This window comes from Xenopus laevis, chromosome 1L, assembly GCF_017654675.1.
Source record: "Xenopus laevis strain J_2021 chromosome 1L, Xenopus_laevis_v10.1, whole genome shotgun sequence".
Taxonomy (NCBI): Eukaryota; Metazoa; Chordata; class Amphibia; order Anura; family Pipidae; genus Xenopus; species Xenopus laevis.
In genome coordinates, this window is record NC_054371.1 from 219,303,047 (window position 1) to 219,323,841 (window position 20,795).

The 20,795-nt window shown below is 40.4% G+C and overlaps 1 protein-coding gene across 26 annotated transcripts in view; it reads right to left on the reverse strand.

The window, feature by feature from the left end:
- The window catches only part of nedd4l.L (NEDD4 like E3 ubiquitin protein ligase L homeolog), a 253,294-nt gene that overhangs the window by 59,611 nt on the left and 172,888 nt on the right, over positions 1 to 20,795 (reverse strand). For 24 of the 26 annotated variants that reach the window (XM_041569986.1, XM_041569997.1, XM_041569996.1 and 21 more), the window contains one exon: positions 1,033 to 1,083. In XM_041569986.1, coding sequence (XP_041425920.1) covers positions 1,033 to 1,083 — 51 coding nt within the window. Of the gene's footprint in view, positions 1 to 1,032; positions 1,084 to 16,668; positions 16,694 to 20,501; positions 20,525 to 20,795 lie in introns of those variants that run through there. The other 2 variants (XM_041570013.1, XM_041570015.1) reach the window with 2 other exon arrangements.

The window sequence follows — 20,795 nt, forward strand, 5'->3', positions numbered from 1 at the left end:
AACAAGCAAGTAAAAAAGATTTTCCCCTTCCCCTTCCCCCCAATCAATCTTTCCAGGAAACATCTTTTCCAGGACAGATCGCAATTGTTACATTTATGGCCACCTTTAGTGTACCCAGGTGATATAATGTTAAGCAGGAGCGATTGTTTTAAGAGGGTCAGTAGATATGTCCCCTATGATGTCATCTCTGGGGGTCAGACAGGGGGGGCATTTATCAAAGTCCGAATTTATCTCATTATTCTCTGAAAGCTACTCCGACCAAATCCGCACTGGTTCTTTCCCCTTTTTTATCCAAACATTTTCCCGAAAATTTCCTGTGCAGGGAAAAAAAAACTAAAAATTTGTGAAAAATTCGGATTGTACGAATTTTCCCGCCCAAAAACCATGAAATCCTCCTAATATTGCACGAAACCCAGAGCAGATCTTGATATCTTTGGGATCACTCCCATTGACTTATTTGCAACTTCGGCACGTCTGACATGCTGGATTTTCGGATTCAGACTTTTTCCATCCTCGGGGTATAATGAATCCCGGAAAAATAATTTTTTTACACTAGAAATTGGTATTTTATAGTAAAAAAACCCCACAAATCTCCTCTTTTTCAGGGCAACTAATCTCCCCGAACTGCGTCCCCCGTTGGCTAAAATGTAAATCGCCTGCGGGATGGCACTCGGAGCAATTTTGTACAAGAAGTTATTGTACAGCTGATCATAGGATCACCCTTAGATGAAAACCTAAGCAACCTTGTAGCTGTCGGCAACTGCCCTGGTGCAATTTAACAATTATGCTAGTAAATGAGTTCCAGTGACAGCAGCCGATTGTTTAATGGCAGATGTAGCACAGAAAAATGAGCAGTAAAGAAGACCTCGCTAGAAGCATAATAAAAAGGCAATTCATTAAAAAACAAAAAAAGATATAAATCAAAACGTAAGGTAAGGTTTCTTAGAATCAACATCATAAAGGTATATGTTTACACTGAGAGTAAATACTACTTTGTAAGGAATAAAGAACACAATCTGTGGGATACATTACCGGTAAGTGGTTCAGCGGAACATCAACTTGGCCCAAGAAATCATCTCTTGTCTGCAAAGAAAAAAAAAAAGATAAAATGAATGATTATGAATATTTAGAAGAAGAGTTTCCAGTTGAATAGTCAGTACTAACGGGATTCATAAATGCTACTAGTAAGGAATAGACTGCAATAGAATGTAGAATGAGAAACAAGCAACCCTTCAACTCTTATGAACGGAAAGGCCCAATCAAGGGCAGGCTGAGGATGCTGGGAGTTGCAGTTCACAGCAGCAGAAGGCAATCCTGAGTTACAAATGAATCTCTATAGCAGGGATCCCCAACCTTTTGAACCCGTGAGCAACATTCAGACGTAAAAGGAGTGGGGAGCAACACAAGCATGAAAAATGTTCTTGGGGTGCCAAAGAAGTGCTGTGATTGGCCATTTATTAGCCCCTATGAGGATTGTCAACCTACATTGAGGCCCTGTTTGACAGTGCACCTGGTTTTTATACAACCAAAACTTGCCTCCAAACCTGGAATTCAAAAATAAGCCCCTGCTTTGAGGCCACTGGGAGCAACATCCAAGGGGTTGGAGAGCAGCATGTTACTCATTAGCTACTGGTTGGGGATCACTGCTCTATAGTATCCATACTGGTATATCCCTATGGGTCAGGGCACACACTCAGATTCAGGGAGATAAGTCACCCGGCGACAAGTCTCCTCTTCTTCTTGGCGACTAATCTCCCCGAACTGCCTCCTGCCGGCTAGAATGTAAATCGCCCGCGGGATGGCACTCGGAACGCTTCGTTTTTCGAAGTCGTCCGAAGTTGCCTCTCGAGGCCGGCTAGATTGGAAATCGCAGAAGAGGAGATTTGTTGCCGGGCGGAATCTCTCATGTGGGCAACAAAGTACCAAGTAAAACACTATATTGTACAAGCATTGCTCCAGAGTAGTGACAAGAAATTGTCTTCATCCGCAATTAAACTGGATTGCCGCAAATAAAGTGTTTTTTATGCACAAATCTTTATTCTTCCAGATCAAAGGGAATTTTAGGCACATTGTGTGTCATTGCCCTATAAGGCCAGCAGATGGGTCCAAGTATAACATTTCCCACAAAATATAATGGAATAATCAATCAAATGGACAGTCGGCCTTGTGCATTTTTAGTTGTCTCACAATGATGACTATTGCTCAGCTGGCCCAAGATATCTAAAGGAAAACTGTCAATCAAACCCAGGGAGGGTGTTGTCACTGTGAAGGCAAGAAGATCTCAAGCCAAAGCTTTGACAGTTTCTAAGTGCATTGGTTTGTTCAATTAACTTAATTAGAAGAAGAAGAATTACAGCATTTTGTTAGATTGTAATATATTTATATGGCCAATATGGAACGGCAGAGACCCCCTTTATGGAGGGGATTTTGGAAGGAGAAGCAGAGTAAATTACTGGGAGTATGGAAGTGACACAGAGAGAGAAAGAGAAATCAGGTGCGACTGGTGATATTTACAGTAAATGATGGACTTTTTTTATCAAGGGTCAAATTTTTAATTTAAAAAACTGAATAGGTACGTTTTTGATCAAATAAGTGCGTTTTGGATCGAATTAGAATCGTATGATTCGAAGTTTTTCCCAAAAAAAACCCTTCGTTTTTTCAAATACCACCAATTGACTCTAGGAGGTCCCCCATAGGCTAAAACAGCAATTCGGCAAGTTTTAGATGGCGAATGGTCAAAGGCGAATTTTTAAAGAGACAGTACATGATAAATTTCTAAATTCTAATTTTAACATTTTTTTCAAATTCGAATGGAATTTGGGCTATTCCCTAGTTAAAGAACAAAAAAATTAGCTCGACATACGAATTTTTTAATTAGAATTTTCACTTCGACCTTCGATCTCTGATTTCATAGTGTTCAATTCGATGGTCGAATATCGAAGTTGAACACCCCTATCCCTAAAAAAATTATTAAGCCTTGAAATGTGGATACTCATTTCGTTGTGTATATATATATATATATATATATATATATATATATATATATATATATATATATATATATATATATATATATATATATATATATATATATATATATATATATGCTAAAAGGAATGTATTTCACTGTATAAAAAAATATTTTGTTACCACCCATGAGACAATGCTGAGTCTGTGTGATGGCCCATGAATCTACTAGTTGGATAGGGTACAGTCTGGCCATTTTCATGGAGAGCAAAAAAACATTCTTGCCTTCCAACGGATCCCAACAAGCAGCAACAGGTTCGGACTGGAGGGCCCGGGGCCCACCGGGCTGCTGTCCAGGGCCCCACTCTGCCCTCGCTGCTCCATTGATGTGCACACTAAGATTTTTGTCGTGACCACTCAAAAAGGGAAGGTCGCGGCTGGAATAATTCTTCAGATGTGGGATCTGGGTGCGAATCTGGGCTGGCAGGGACCACAATAGCCAGGTGCCCATTGGGTTTTTTCCTGGTGTTCCGCCGGCCCAGTCCGACCCAGAGCAGCAATGAGCAAGCAGTAAGGATGAAACTACTCAAACATATCACTAGAAGGGTACAACCATGACCAAGAGATGTTTTAGTCAATAGTGTACACCCAATACAGCCAAACATGCTCCATCATTTTCATGAACAACTGGCCATTGGAGGCGCCGTCATATTTCCCTATTGGATCAACTACTATATAAAACACCATCGAACACTCACACACATACAGACGAGCACAGAAGAGGGAATGTTGAAAATCAGCATTTCCTTACAGCAGTGATCCCCAACCAGTAGCTCGTGAGTAACATGTTGCTCTCCAACCCCTTGGATGTTGCTCCCAGTGGCCTCAAAGCAGGTGTTTATTTTTTGGCAACAACTCCTCCTGTAGGCTGCCAGTCTACATAGGGGGGTCCGGTAGTCAACCACAGCCCTTAATTGGCACCCAGGAGCTTTTTCCTGCTTGTGTTGCTCCCAAACACTTTTTACATCTGAATGTTCCTCCTAGGTAAAAAAAAGGTTGGGGACCCACCCCACTGTACATGGTGTTGTTTGTGATTAGGCACAACCTTCTTACAATATCTTGGTCAGGAAAAACACAGTATCCCCCCCCCCCTTCACAGACACGAGGGAGAGGAGGCCACTTTATCACACATGAGTTATTTATAACCACGGAGAAGTGCACACAAAGAGCTTTATCTTAACCTTAAAGTGACATTCATCCTGTCCCCAATTCATAATACATGACTGGGCTCAATCTGAACTTTAGGAGAAATGCTAGAACTGTCACAAATGAGTGAAATCTAGAAGTAGACAAGATCTCTGCAGTTTATTCCATCTCGGGGCATGGCAAGTCCTACAGACTGATTGGTCAGCCAATGAGGGGCCACCTCTTACGTGTATTATTTATTTAATGTATTATTTAAGCATTCTCCCCACGGCCAGCAGATAATCATGCTGCTTCACGATGATCAGAACTGTACCAGTCAGATGTGCCTTGAGTAAACTCACACCTATATCACATAAACCCATAAATAAATAATAATCTATAGGCAGAGTGGCTTCAATGGATTCACAACACGATTCAAGCACAACTGCCCCATCGCTCTGCAAACGAAGATGTGAAACTATAGGGATAAAACAACTTTCCATATATAATGAAACATTTATGATAGAGTGATGGGAAAATGAGAGTTGTCCCAAAATGCTGGTTCCCAAACTGTGAAACATGGCTCCTCAAATGGGCCTATCCCATAATAGATTGGCCCTGTGTTGGACTGCATTACTCTTAAAGGAGAAGGAAAGGTTAAAATTAAGTAAACTTTATCAGAAAGGTCTATATAAATACACCAGTAAACCCTCAAAGTAATGCTGCTCTGAGTCCTCTGTTAAAAGAAACACCACATTTCTTTCCTTCTATTGTGTACTCATGGGCTTCTGTATCAGACTTTCAGGTTTCAGCTTAAACCTCCAGGGCTAGGGCTTGAGCATGCTCAGTTTGCTCCTCTCTCCCTCCCTCCTCCCCTCCCTGCTGTAATCTGAGCCCAGAGCTATGAGTGAGCAGGGAGAGACTCAGGCAGGAAGTGATGTCACACCAAGCTAATATGGCAGCTGCTATCCTAAACAAACAGAGAGAGATTCTAGAGCTGTTTACTCAGGTATGGTAAAGCATTCTGCAGAATAAATATAGTGTTAAAGCTTGCACTATTGTGGCTACTCTATTGGCAATAAACTGCTTCAGTAGCTTTCCTTCTCCTTTAAGAGCTATAGAAGGCCCGACCAACTGTTGGATGGGTTTCAGCTCAAAAAATCCTACCACCAACCCCCCTATTGGGTAAAGACAAGCAGAACTTAACTCAATATGACCACCAACAAGATGGGCCAAATCAGGATGGTCTAATTGTTTGGCCCCTGGGCCAATGATGAGATAATGATGAAGATCTGGAAAACCTTTGCATCAATGTGGGGTTTTTGAACCAGCCAGATATTGGTCAGATAGGCAGCCAGGAAGGTCCCATACACAAGCTAATAAGCTAGAGATTTAGTCTATAAGAACTTTCATATGGAATGAATTTGGGAAAAATATGGCAGCTTTCATCCAATTATATACAAATACAAATTTGAACAGAAGGAGTGATTGTTGAACATAGTCATATAGCTGCTCTCCTTAGACAAGCCAAAAACGGTGATAGATAGATAGATAGATAGATAGATAGATAGATAGATAGATAGATGATAGATAGATGATAGATAGATGATGGATAGAGATAGATAGATAGATAGATAGATAGATAGATAGATAGATATATAGATAGACAGACAGACAGACAGACAGACAGATAGATAGATAGATAGACAGACAGACAGATAGACAGATAGATAGATTAGATAGATATAGACAGACAGACAGATAGATGATTGATAGATGATAGATATAGATATATACAGTATAGACAGACAGACAGATAGATGATTGATAGATAGATATAGAGATAATAGATAGATAGATTTCGAGATTTGGCTGCATCTCAGCACTTTTTCAAGGCATTGGATACAGCTGAACTGAATCGGAACCCTTGAAGTCATGTGACAAGTGGATGTGACGGCTCTCTGCCCACAAATGATACAACCCTTTTATTTTTCGCTAATTTGAATATGCAAATGAATGACCAGAATTCATACAAATCATTTGTAGATGATTGGTTTGTTGGCCCAACCCAAAAATTTGAGATTTAGAGCTTCCCTATTTAAAGGGATTCTGTCATGATGTTTATGATGTGGTTTTTATTTCTAAATTACACTGTTTACACTGCAAATAATTCACTCTACAATATAAAATTTCATTCCTGAACCAGCAAGTGTATATTTGTTAGTTGTAATATTGGTGTGTAGGTGCATCTCAGATCATTTTGCCTGGTCATGTGCTTTCAGAAAGAGCCAGCACTTTAGGATGGAACTGCTTTCTGGCAGGCTGTTGTTTCTCCTACTCAATGTAACTGAATGTGTCTCAGTGGGACCTGGATTTTACTATTGAGTGCTGTTCTTAGATCTACCAGGCAGCTGTTATCTTGTGTTAGGGAGCTGCTATCTGGTTACCTTCCCATTGTTCTGTTGTTAGGCTGATGGGGGGGGGGAATGGGAGGGGGGTGGTATCACTCCAACTTACAGTACAGCAGTAAAGAGTGACTGAATGTTTATCAGAGCACAAGTCACATGACTGGGGGCAGCTGGGAAACTGACAATATGTCTAGCCTCATGTCAGATTTCAAAATTTTAATTTTTTTTTTTGAGAAATGGATTTCAGTGCAGAATTCTGCTGGAGCAGCACTATTAACTGATGTGTTTTGAAAAGAACACGACAGTATCCCTTTAAGTATCTTAGAAGGGACTTCGCCACGTTAGCATTTGTGAAGGCCACTTCCCAGTTTAGAGGCATCTAATGAAATAATTAGCATACTTCCTATAATATAAGGGTGCGCGTTTTAATTGGCGTTATGCTGACATAACCCCATCATCACTTAAGGCCCATGCCATGTTTTACATAAGAAGGCTGGCACCTTTCCATCAAGCCAGGGACTCCTATTAAGCACACACCTGCTGGCGGCCATCTCCTTCCACAAGCAGGAACCACTCGGGGGTTAACTCCAGGAGACATTTTACTTTCACAGGGTTTGTGAAATGACCTGTTTATTAGCCGGGGATAGAGTATGGGATGTGCAGCTGGCCACTGATGTCAGAACAAGGCAGCAGTTATTTCTGGCTACATGCCTTTCCGTGTATGTGCCAAGTGACACGGTAGATGGGAAAGGGTGAGAGAAATAAATAAGGGCTGCCCCCTCCCCTGCTAATAATGAGCCACGTGGAACACTCCATTTGTAAGGCAGGTTCATCTGCGGGTGTATTCAGCCACAAGAGGGGGATTGTAGAGTTGAATTTAGCCTTTGTCCAAGCCTGATAATGAATCCTAACTAATCCCTGCTCTCAATCTGTTTGGCTATTCCCAGTAGACTAAATAAAAGCAGCCTGTGCCGGACACAAAATACTCTGATTATTCCTATATGTATGGGGCACAGTGCTCCTGGGGGTACCCAGTTATAGTTTGGGTGCCAGGGGTACAGATGGTCAGCTCTGGGCACTGTCAGGCTGATCCAAACTTTTGGCCCTCAAGTCAACGATCAAATCATAATCCTAAACTATGCTGGCTGATTGAGCACGACATACAGATACTGGGGCTCATTTATCAACACTGGGCAAATTTGCCCATAGGCAGTGACCCATAGCAACCAATCAGTGTTGGCTTCAAGTAAAAAAAAACAAAGCTGCAAGTAAAACAATGAATGCAGCAATTTCATTGGTTGCCATGGGCTATTGCCCTGGGGCAAATTTGCCCAGTGTTGATAAATGAGCCCACTGTCCTTACCTATAGTAACAGCTGGATAATAGTCTCTGGGAAGGGAGTGTGACTTTGGGATAGCAGGTATAGTAGGGAGAGATGGTGTCTATAGTAACAGTGGGATAATAATCTCTGGGAAGGGAGTGTGACTGTGGGATAGCAGGTATAGTAGGGAGAGATGGTGCCTATAGTAACAGTGGATAATAGTCTCTGAGAAGGGAGTGTGACTGTGGGATAGCAGGTATAGTAGGGAGAGATGGTGCCTATAGTAACAGTGGGATAATAGTCTCTGGGAAGGGAGTGTGACTGTGGGATAGCAGATATAGTAGGGAGAGATGGTGCCTATAGTAACAGTGGATAATAGTCTCTGAGAAGGGAGTGTGACTGTGGGATAGCAGGTATAGTAGGGAGAGATCGTGCCTATAGTAACAGTGGGATAATAGTCTCTGGGAAGGGAGTGTGACTGTGGGATAGCAGGTATAGTAGGGAGAGATGGAGTCTATAGTAACAGTGGGATGATAGTCTCTGGGAAGGGAGTGTGACTGTGGGATAGCAGGTATAGTAGGGAGAGATGGTGCCTATAGTAACAGTGGATAATAGTCTCTGGGAGGGGAGTGTGACTGTGGGATAGCAGGTATAGTAGGGAGAGATGGTGCCTATAGTAACAGTGGATAATAGTCTCTGGGAAGGGAGTGTGACTGTGGGATAGCAGGTATTGTAGGGAGAGATGGTGTCTATAGTAACAGTGGGATAATATCTCTGGGAAGGGAGAGTGACTGTGGGATAGCAGGTATAGTAGGGAGAGATGGTGCCTATAGTAACAGTGGGATAATATCTCTGGGAAGGGAGAGTGACTGTGGGATAGCAGGTATAGTAGGGAGAGATGGTGTCTATAGTAACAGTGGGATAATATCTCTGGGAAGGGAGAGTGACTGTGGGATAGCAGGTATAGTAGGGAGAGATGGTGCCTATAGTAACAGTGGGATAATAGTCTCTGGGAAGGGACAGTGACTGTGGGATAGCAGGTATAGTAGGGAGAGATGGTGCCTATAGTAACAGTGGGACAATAGTCTCTGGGAAGGGAGTGTGACTGTGGGATAGCAGGTATAGTAGGGAGAGATGGTGCCTATAGTAACAGTGGGATAATAGTCTCTGGGAAGGGAGTGTGACTGTGGGATAGCAGGTATAGTAGGGAGAGATGGTGCCTATAGTAACAGTGGGATAATAGTCTCTGGGAAGGGAGTGTGACTGTGGGATAGCAGGTATAGTAGGGAGAGATGGTGCCTATAGTAACAGTGGATAATAGTCTCTGGGAAGGGAGTGTGACTGTGGGATAGCAGGTATAGTAGGGAGAGATGGTGCCTATAATAACAGTGGATAATAGTCTCTGGGAAGGGAGTGTGACTGTGGGATAGCAGGTATAGTAGGGAGAGATGGTGTCTATAGTAACAGTGGATAATAGTCTCTGGGAAGGGAGTGTGACTGTGGGATAACAGGTATAGTAGGGAGAGATGGTGCCTATAGTAACAGTGGGATAATAGTCTCTGGGAAGGGAGTGTGACTGTGGGATAGCAGGTATAGTAGGGTAGATGGTGTCTATAGTAACAGTGGGATAATGACTGTGAGATAGCAGGTATAGTGGTGGGAGTGGATTGAAGCTACATTTTCAGCCAAATATAAATTATTATATGTCACATAATATTAAATTGTAGTGTCACTGAGGATAATATGAAGGTTAGGGGCAAATCATGTTATTTTATCCCTATTCCAGGACTTCACCACTAGTGATATTCAGACTGACCAAAGAGCTGTGGGACCCAATGGTTTATTCAAGAGTCAGGTGAGTTTGGGCTGAAATTTGGGTGACCATTGCGTGTTGGGTGTGGGTCAGACTGGTGAAGTATTCTCTTCCTCTGCTCATGAAGTTTCACGCCTTGAAATCACAGGTGTGTACAGAAATAGCGTATGGAGCAATGGGCGTGGGTTGAGTGATACAATGTCAGTATTATACGGGTGAGATTTGGGTACGGGTTGTGTTTTTCCTGAACAGAACATCACTAATATCCACTTCTGCAATTGCTTCCTTCCCAATACCCAGTGCTTCTGTAGTAGAGAGGGGTATTATTATTCAAATTACATTATAGCTCTTCCCCTCTCTTGCTATGAGGCTGTGCATAAATCTAGTATATAGTCAGTAGGGCAGCCCCGGCCTCACCCCATTGTGCTATTATATATTCTCTTGGTATCTCCCATACTCACTAATAGGTTCTCTGTGAAAGAAAGTCATTTTCCGGGAAACAATTTGCTTAATGGACTAATGGAAAAGAGTTTTCCTTGATTACTCAGGATTAGGGGCATGTACGCGGCAGGGAGAGGAGGACAGGAGAGGGGATTTGCTAGAAATACAGTATATTTACATATTTATATGATACTCTGCTTACCAGAAACCCTTCTTACCAGTGCAGGTACGTTGTTCCTGGGAGACAATATGAGTTGGTGTCAGTGAAAAGAAATGACTGGAATTCTGCTGATCATTCATCCCTTACTTTTCCCTGTACAGACCCAGGTACAGCAAAGTTACTCCCATCACACCTATCCTCCCCGAATCAGCTAAATGAATACACATTAAAGGGGTTGTTCACCTTTGAGATAACTTTTTGTCTGAGATTGATATTCTGAGACAATTTGCAATTGGTTTTCATTTTTTATCCTTCAAGATTTATGAGTTATTTCGCTCTTTATTCAGCAGCTTTTCAATTTGCATTTGAAGAAACCTGGTTGCTAGGGGCCAAATTACCCTGGCAACCATGCACAGATTTGATTAAGGGACTGGAATAATTATGGTAGAGGAGGAATAAAAAGTAGCAATAACAATACATTTGTAGCCTTACAGAGCATTTGTTTTCAGATGGGGTCAGCAAGGCCCATTTGAAAGCTGCAAATAGAAAAAAAAGGCAAATAACTATAAAAATATAAAAAATAACTAATGAAAACCAATTGCTTAGAATTGAACATTTTATAGCACACTAAGGGGTAGATTTATCAAGGGTTTGAAGTGAATTCGAGGGAATTTTCGAAGTAAAAAAAAATCGAAATACAAAGTAATTTTTTGGATACTTCGACCATCGAATAGGATACTACGACTTCAAATTCATTTTTAGAAATAGTTTGAATATTCGACCATTCGATAATCGAAGTACTGTCTCTTCGACTTCAATACTTCGCCAAATTAAACCTGCCAAAGTGCTATGTTAGCCTATGGGGACCTTCTAGAGCGGTTTTCTAAGTTTTTTCAAGTCGAAGAAAAATCGTTTGATTGATCGCTGAAATCCTTCAAATCGTTCGATCGAATCATTTTACTTTGACCGCAAATGGGCAAATTCGATGAAAAAAAAAATTCGACTTCGATGTTGAAGTAATTCAATTCAATGGTCAAAATTCGAAGTATATAAGTCACTTTAAAGGTGAAACACCCTTTAACCCAAGGTGTGCCTTACAGCTCATTAAAGGGGTTGTTCACCTTTGAGTTAACTTTTAGTATGATGTAGAGAGGGATATTCTGAGACAATTTGCAACTGGTTTTCATTTTTTATTATTTGTGGTTTTTGAGTTATTTAGCTTTTTATTCAGCGGCTCTCCAGTTTGGAACTTTAGCAGTCTGGTTGCTAGGGTCCAAATTCCCCTAGCAACCATGCAATGATTTGAATAAGAGGTTTGAATATGAATAGGAGAGGCCTGAATAGAAAGATGGCTAATAAAAGAAGCAATAACAATAAGGGGGTTATTTATTAAAGAATGCCAAAACTTCAAAAATTCACGTTTTTTTTTTACTATAAAAAAAAAAAAAAATTTTTAGAAAAAACTACCATTTTTAATGATTTATTATACCCCGAGAATGGAAAAAGTGTGAACCTGAAAATCCAGCATCTCAGACTTGCCGAGTTTGTATACAAGTCAATGGGAGAAGTTCGAAGATATCCTGATCTTCGCTGGGTTTCGTGCTATAATCTGAAGATTTTGAGGTTTTTGGGTCGGAAAATCTGAAAAATGTGAGGTTTTTTCCTGCATGGGAAATTTTCGGGAAAATGTATTTATAAATAAGGGGAAATACCCCATGCGGGTTTGGTCGGAGTATATTTCGGAAATAAATTAGATAAATTTGGATTTTGATAAATAACCCCCTAAATGTGCCTTACAAAGCATTTGTTTTTGCAGGGGTCAGTGACCCCCCATTTGAAAGCTGGAAAGAGTCAGCAGAAAATGGCAAATAATTAAAACACTATAAAAAATAAATAATAAAGACGAATTGAAAAGTTGCTTAGAACTGGCCATTCCATAACATATTAACAGTTAACTTAAAGGTGAACCACCCTTTAAATTATCTTTTCTAAAAACAGTCCCTCGGTGGGCAAGGAGTAGTATAGGAAGCAGAGCAGTGGAGTCGGGAGCAATTTTGGGTATCTGGAGTCGTCAAAGATGTACCGACTCCTAATAACTTTAAATACAAGCATTGGAAATAATTAAATCAGATATAAGAGCTTCTAGGAAGGAGGATATGAACCGCCCCTTTAATGAGTCAATGATAAGGAGCAAAGCAGGGCCCCGAAATTAAAATAATTACTCCAATTAAATGACCCCGGCTTTGTATCAGTTTCATTTTCTTTTCTTAAGTTACAGGCTCAGATTTCACCCATTTGTGCACCATACCAATTCCTGCAGGGGTGTTTCTCAGCTATGGAGAATCCCTTGGCTAAGGCTAACTACCCGGGAAACACCTACATGGGGAGGCACATTTATCAAGGGTCGAATTTCGAATTCATGTGAGTTTTTTTATTAAAACTCCAATAAATTCGACCAATTGAAATTTATTAATAAAATGAAATTTGGGAAAACATCACCAAATTGATCCCTGGACCTCTCCCATTGACTTATACAGTAATTCGGCAGGTTTTACGTGGCGAATAGTTGAATTCAAGTTGTAAAGGGTCTCGAAAAAAAAAAATCGAGTTTGGATAATTCACAATTCAAATTTGAGAGTTTTGACAAAAAAATAAACAAAAATAAATAAAAAGTGATTCCACAATTCAGGAAGATATCCTGTTCTAACACAGCATTGTGGCATCACAAATCCATCAATGTAAGAAATAATTTGATCCAGAATATGTTTTTCCTACTCCAGTGTGGCTGTGGTTTGCTGGAGTATAATGGACACATGCATCTGTGTAAATGCCTGCGGTATTTTCTCTTACTGTATGTGTGACTGGCTAACTGTGGGCTACTGTACAAGAATCCCACTGGGCTGACTCCAAGACATGGATTGAACATGGATATTGAAATTCCTGAGCGTGGAACGGATATTTGTAACTTAAGCTAAACGGGGACCTTGGGTGGATGAACCCTGTGATGCCCAGTGTAGCAGTCGGGAACTGAAAACTAAATCCTATAAAACTTGCATAGTCTTCCAACATAGTAGCCATTGATTTCCAACTGATATAAACACATATTATTGTAATTATTGAAAATAAGAATTATTATTCATTAGAGACTATACTAGGAATGAAGGGTTTTGATCTGTATCCTGCCCTAACCCACCGCTTGCCAAGCAACTTACATTTTATTAAGTGTATTAAACCTGACCCCCCCCTTAGATGACATCACAATGAGCATGATGATCTCATGGGGAGTGGTTAATAATATTACTAATCACCAATAGGGAGCGGCTCTGCTTTTAAAGCTCCACAGACACAATGCCTGGAGTCTAGAGTCTTTTAACCTTTCAGTTAACTTTTAGTTGTAGAATGGCCAATTCGAAGAAACTTTTCAATTGGTCTTCATTATTTATTTCTTTCGCGTTTTTTCATTATTTGTCTTTTTCTTCTGACTCTTTCCAGCTTTCAATTGGGGGTCACTGACCCCATCTAGAAACAAATGCTGTACAAAGCTACAAGTGTATTGTTATTGTTACTTTTTATTATTTCTCTTTCTTGGATCTATGGGGAATATTAGCAACTATTGTATCAAGTCTAACAGCTGCCTGTAATGAAACCCAGAGATTCTGCTCAGCAGGGACAAACATAAGAAATGGATCAACTAAATGTATCCATTTAGAACAGGTTACAGGGTCGGCGACCCCCCTCCCAGAGCTGCTTCAGAAAGACATAAGGTGAAAAGTGAAACTATAAACTTCGATATTAGAAAAATGTTCACACATAGAAAGTGAATGAAAAAAAAAATATTTCTGGGGAACAATCTGAAACCTCAGTTACAAAAATTATACTCCACAAATGTTTTGTTCAGTATTAAAAATCAATATTTATTCAATACAAAATTTAAAAGAGTAAGCATACTGACCCATTGATACTCCGCCTTACGCGTTTCAAACCCATAGGCACTACTAATGCTACATTTGGCTCCAAAATTTAAACCCATGGAGATCCCTCCCTCAAAGCTTAAAACCAATGACATGCTGCCACATCACATTCTGATGTTAAAGCAACATTATATATAAGATCGGCTGGGTCTCGTTTCCGTATGCCCATACTTTAAACATATTAACCGAACAATCCCTTGCAAATCTGTAGAAAACATTCATGTCACATAAATAACAGGTCAGTGCCATTAAGAACCATATAGTTAGTATATTACACGTCAGATATCAGTAATTTACAATGAAAAAAACCCTAGTAATATAATGCATATTTTCAATATTTTTAACCCTGTATCCTCCAGATCATATCTTAGGTGAAGCAAGTTATGTCAAACTCATAATTTAAACCAATTGGCAACCTAGTATGTAAATAAAAAATCCAAAATAATTCCCTCTTCATTAAAAGGCCTGTCAGATCTCCTCCCCTTCTTCCTAGCCTCACTTTTTCAATGCCATGTACAGAAAAATATCCCACATCACTACCATTGCATTGTGCAAAATGTCTCGTTATGTTACTTATTTCCACTGTTTTTGAGTTTTTTTATCGGGCTCAAGTGCTCACGTATGCGCTCTTCTATTTGTGCAGCCCACATATTGTTTTTGTCACCAAATAGACCACCGTGGACGTATTACAATTTATATAGTCCCTAATATTACAATTTTTATCTGTTATAGTTGACTTGAACTCTTTTGATATTTTTATATGTTGACATGTTATACATCTACGGCTACCGCATTTATAGCACCCCTCCACCTTTAAAGGGCCCATGTCCCCTACTCTGCTTCCTTTATTCTTCTCACTATTCATAAAATACTAGTAATACTACAGGTGTAAGCAGCATCCCTAGATGCTCACATACATTGAAGGACTTATTGTCACCTAGTATGTATAGTGAGAAGAATAAAGGAGACAGCGTAGGGGACATGGTCTCTTTAAAGGTGGAGGGGTGCTATAAATGCGGTAGCCGTAGATGTATAACATGTCAACATTTTAAAGAAATTACAATATAATGTACTGTTGTACTGCATTGGCAAAACTGATCTGTTTAATTCAGAAACACTACTATAGTTTATATAAACAAGCTGCTGTGTAGCCATGGGGGCAGCCATTCAAGCACAGGATACACAGTAGATAACAGATAAGTACTACTATAGTTTATATAAACAAGCTGCTGTGTAGCCATGGGGGCAGCCATTCAAGCACAGGATACACAGTAGATAACAGACAAGTACTACTGTAGTTTATATAAACAAGCTGCTGTGTAGCCATGGGGGCAGCCATTCAAGCACAGGATACACAGTAGATAACAGATAATTACTACTATAGTTTATATAAACAAGCTGCTGTGTAGCCATGGGGGCAGCCATTCAAGCACAGGATACACCGTAGATAACAGATAAGTACTACTATAGTTTATATAAACAAGCTGCTGTGTAGCCATGGGGGCAGACATTCAAGCACAGGATACACAGTAGATGACAGATAAGTACTACTATAGTTTATATAAACAAGCTGCTGTGTAGCCATGGGGGCAACCATTCAAGCACAGGATACACAGTAGATAACAGATAAGTACTACTATAGTTTATATAAACAAGCTGCTGTGTAGCCATGGGGGCAGCCATTCAAGCACAGGATACACAGTAGATAACAGATAAGTACTACTATAGTTTATATAAACAAGCACAGGCTACAGAGTGGAACCCCAACTTTGGCTGGGGAAGCGGATTCAGGCTGCTCCGGTGCTGGACGGGGAGTGGGCGGGAGGTGCAGATAGGCGGGTGGTTTGGGACGTGCAGAAAACTGGGCCTTTCCAAAGATTTTTTTGTAGGGAGGCCGGCATGCTGTAGTTACACCACTGGATATATGAACTTACTTTCATATAGAGGAGCTTTAAGACATTAGGAGCTGTTCCCATTGGAGTTGCCAGTGTTATAGTTTAAATTATTAGCATAGGAACGCTCTGATTGGTTGTTTGCTCCATCTCCATGAACATGCTAGTCTTTTGATTGGCTACAGATCTCTTCTGCTACTGTCTACTCAATGGTGCAGACACAAAGCTAAACAGTTATTGCAATAGGCAGTGGAAATACAGTAAAAGTGGAGTGGGCGCTGCCTGGGAGGTGACATGGTGCTACCAATAGACATATAGAAGTATTTATCATTTGCATGAAGCAGTTAAAGGGAAGTGTCTCTCCTTTGTCACATGCCAGTAAGGAGCAGGTGCAGTTAGACATGAATAATGTATAGAAACAGCAGGTACATACAAGGATCCTCTGTACAACAGATACACATCCCAGTGTGTGTTTTCTTTCATTCGACAAAAAGGGGAAACAAAACGTACATAATCAGACGCAGTGATGCTCTCCTTGGGTTCTGCGCTTCTCCTACAGATCTCCCGTCCCTTCCAGCTCATGGATCTACTAAATCTATTTCCTTCCCTGTGTAACAAAAAGGAGTTCCGGCACGGGGCCCCCCTTTAGGTACAGCACTCGTTGTGCGTGACTTAATTTTCCCTGAATGTGTTCTTTTACTCCGTGTTCACCTACACATCATTTTAGGAGACAGTTGCTATGGTAACTCTTTCTTTTTTTTCCCCCATCGGCGTGAGCTAAAATATATACCTGCCTGTACTGCTTACTAATCATGTAACTAAGGCTTCCTCACTGTGATCCTAAGTGTTTCATCTCCGACACAAACATGAGGTTAAGTCTTATCATTAGAGTAATATCCTCAATACTAGTCTTGTCAATATAAACAGGAATTCCCCATCATTTCATAAATATATTCCGACCTAACATAATGGGAAATCCATATGTTATGGGCCTGCCTTGGAGGCATGCTGGGAATTGTAGTTCCAAAAAATGTACAATACATGGAGGGTAAATCTATACTTTTATGGGCCTGCCTTTGAGGCATGCTGGAAATTGTAGTTCCAAAAAATGTACAATACATGGAGGGTAAATCTATACTTTATGGGTCTGCCTTGGAGGCATGCTGGGAATTGTAGTTCCAAAAAATGTACAATACATGGAGGGTAAATCCATACTTTTATGGGCCTGCCTTTGAGGCATGCTGGAAATTGTAGTTCCAAAAAATGTACAATACATGGAGGGTAAATCTATACTTTTATGGGCCTGCCTTTGAGGCATGCTGGAAATTGTAGTTCCAAAAAATGTACAATACATGGAGGGTAAATCTATACTTTATGGGTCTGCCTTGGAGGCATGCTGGGAATTGTAGTTCCAAAAAATGTACAATACATGGAGGGTAAATCCATACGTTATGGGCCTGTCTTGGAGGCATGCTGGGAATTGTAGTTCCAAAAAATGTACAATACATGGAGGGTAAATCCATACTTTATGGGCCTGCTTTTAAGGCATGCTGGGAATTGTAGTTCCAAAAAATGTACAATACATGGAGGGTAAATCTATACTTTATGGGCCTGCCTTGGAGGTATGCTGGGAATTGTAATTCCAAAAAATGTACAATACATGGAGGGTAAATCTATACTTTATGGGCCTGCCTTGGAGGCATGCTGGGAATTGTAGTTCCAAAAAATGTACAATACATGGAGGGTAAATCCATACGTTATGGGCCTGTCTTGGAGGCATGCTGGGAATTGTAGTTCCAAAAAATGTACAATACATGGAGGATAAATCCATACGTTATGGGCCTGTCTTGGAGGCATGCTGGGAATTGTAATTCCAAAAAATGTACAATACATGGAGGGTAAATCTTTACGTTATGGGCCTGTCTTGGAGGCATGCTGGGAATTGTAATTCCAATAAATGTACAATACATGGAGGGTAAATCTTTACGTTATGGGCCTGTCTTGGAGGCATGCTGGGAATTGTAATTCCAATAAATGTACAATACATGGAGGGTAACTCTATACTTTTATTTATTAATTTAATAAAAAAAACTGGCAGAAAAACTTGATAAAATCAAGCGAAAACCTAGTTCAAATTTTTTGGGCTTTTTCCCAAATTGCTTGAATCTTGCAGGCTTTTTCCCCCCAACTTTTTGTCTGAAACCCATGACGAAGTCAGATTTTCGGGCTAAACCCAGCGCAGACCACGAAAACCTCAAATCGAGATAGGTGCCCCGACGGGTATGGCAGATTTTCAGATTCTGCCTTTTTGCAGCATTGGGGTATAATAAATCTTGAAAAATTCCATTTTTTTTTATTCCTCAAAAAATTTGAATGTTATAGTGAAAAAAGCAGTTTAACGTTAGGATTTAAATGAAATAACCCCCTTGTTGTAATTGCTGCTTTCTATTCCTCATCTTTCTATTCAAGCCTCTCCTATTCATATTCCAGTCTCTTACTCAAATTAATGCATGGTTGCTATGGGAATATGGATCCTAGCAAACAGATGGCTGAAATTGCAAACTGGGGAGCTGCTGAATAAAAAGCTAAATAACTCAAAAACCACAAATAATAAGAAATGAAAACCAATTGCAAATTGTCTCAAAATATCACTCTCTGCGTCATACTAAAAGTTAAATGAAAAGCTTTGGGCTTTACAAAGGAAATGCTGGGAACCCCCATTAAAGGAGAAGGAAAGGTTAAAACTAAGTCAGCTTTATCAGAAAGGTCTATATAAATACACCAGTAAACCCTCAAAGTAATGCTGCTCTAAGTCCTCTGTCACAAGAAACACCACATTTTTTTCCTTCTATTGTGTACTCATGGGCTTCTGTATGAGACTTCATGTTTTCAGCTTAAACCTCCAGGGCTAGGGCTTGAGCATGCTCAGTTTGCTCCTTTCTCCCCCTACCCTTTCCCCCACTCCCTCCTCCCCTCCTTGCTGTAATCTGAGCCCAGAGCTAAGATTGAGCAGGGAGAGACTCAGGCAGGAAGTGATGTCACACCAAGCTAATATGGCAGCTGCTATCTCAAACAAACAGAGAGCTTCTAGAGCTGTTTACTAAGGTATACTAAAGTATTCTGCAGAATAAATATAGTCATATAGCTTGCACTATTGTGGCTAATCTATTGGCAATAAACTGCTTCAGTAGCTTTCCTTCTCCTTTAATCAGATATCATATACTCTGGATCCCTTCATATGCTCAGGTTCACACATGCTGAAGGTGTGCCCTGTATTGTGAACCTAAAGGTGCCTATGTACAAATATAATATGGTGCAATGTTTCTACCCTTAGGGAGCATCCATCAGAAAGGCTAATAAAGAAATATGAGTTTCATTACGAACACAAAGTTACAAATAAAAACAAAAGTAAAAATACTGGTCCTGACAATGAAAATCCAATGATATTTATATTTATAGATATGGAACTTTATAGACAGACAGAAGTAGCAGTCCCAGCAATCAGTTGAAAGGCTGTAGGTGGGGCCCACTGAAATAACAAAGCATTACAATCGTACTTGTGATGTAGAGAGCATATTGTGTTACACATGCCGGGGACATAACACCACGTGAATACAGATCCTAAAACCACAAAGTGACAGCTTAATAAATATAAGAGCAAATCTGAAGCAGTTCTGCAACATCCTCCGTAACCAATAAACCCACAGCACTTGGTGCCTCTCCAGCTTCTTATCCCACATTCACCAAATATGAAATGTTCCCTTAAAGGAGAAGGAAAGCTACCGAAGCAGTTTATTTCCAATAGATTAGCCACAATAGTACAAGCTATAAGACTATATTTATTCTACAGAATGCTTTACCATACCTGAGTAAACAGCTCAAGAAACTCTGTTTGTTTAGGATAGCAGCTGCCATATTAGCTTGGTGTGACATCACTTCCTGCCGAGTCTCTCCCTGCTCACTCATAGCTCTGTGCTCCGATTACAGCAGGGAGGGGAGTGAGGAGCAAACTGAGCATGCTCAAGCCCTGCCCTGGAGGTTTAAGCTGAAAACAGGAAGTCTGATACAGAAGCCCATGAGTACACAATAGAAGGAAAGAAATGCTGTGTTTCTTTTAAAAAGGACTCAGAGCAGCGTTACTTTGAAGATTTACTGGTGTATTTATATAGTTTTAGCCTTTCCTTCTCCTTTAACCCACCACTTAGCTGCTCCGGCTCTAAACTGCCTCCTTCTTAAAGGGGGATTGTAACATTTGCCTAATGAAAGAAAAGATGCCATTCAAGCAAGTTCCCACCATATATTCATTACAAACATTCAGCAGTTTCGGAAGCTATTGAATGTACCTGTTCCGCGCCTGGTTCCTTGCAGAAGAAATGGAAATGACAGGCCTGGGTATGGGAGGCTGTGGGTTTGTTTCTATAAGCCGCTCTATTGTTTAACAACAGCATCTTTATACAAGAGGTCTCAGCATTGCTAAGCAACCCGCTATAGATTTGTTTTGCTCGCTGGGATCAGACGCGGAAGGGCATTTTATTATTAGACATTTCTACTGCATCAGCCACAACAAGCAGAGGGGCCATAAAATCAAAACGGTATCTCCATTAAGGGACAGCTATAATATAGAGCCTTATGCTTCT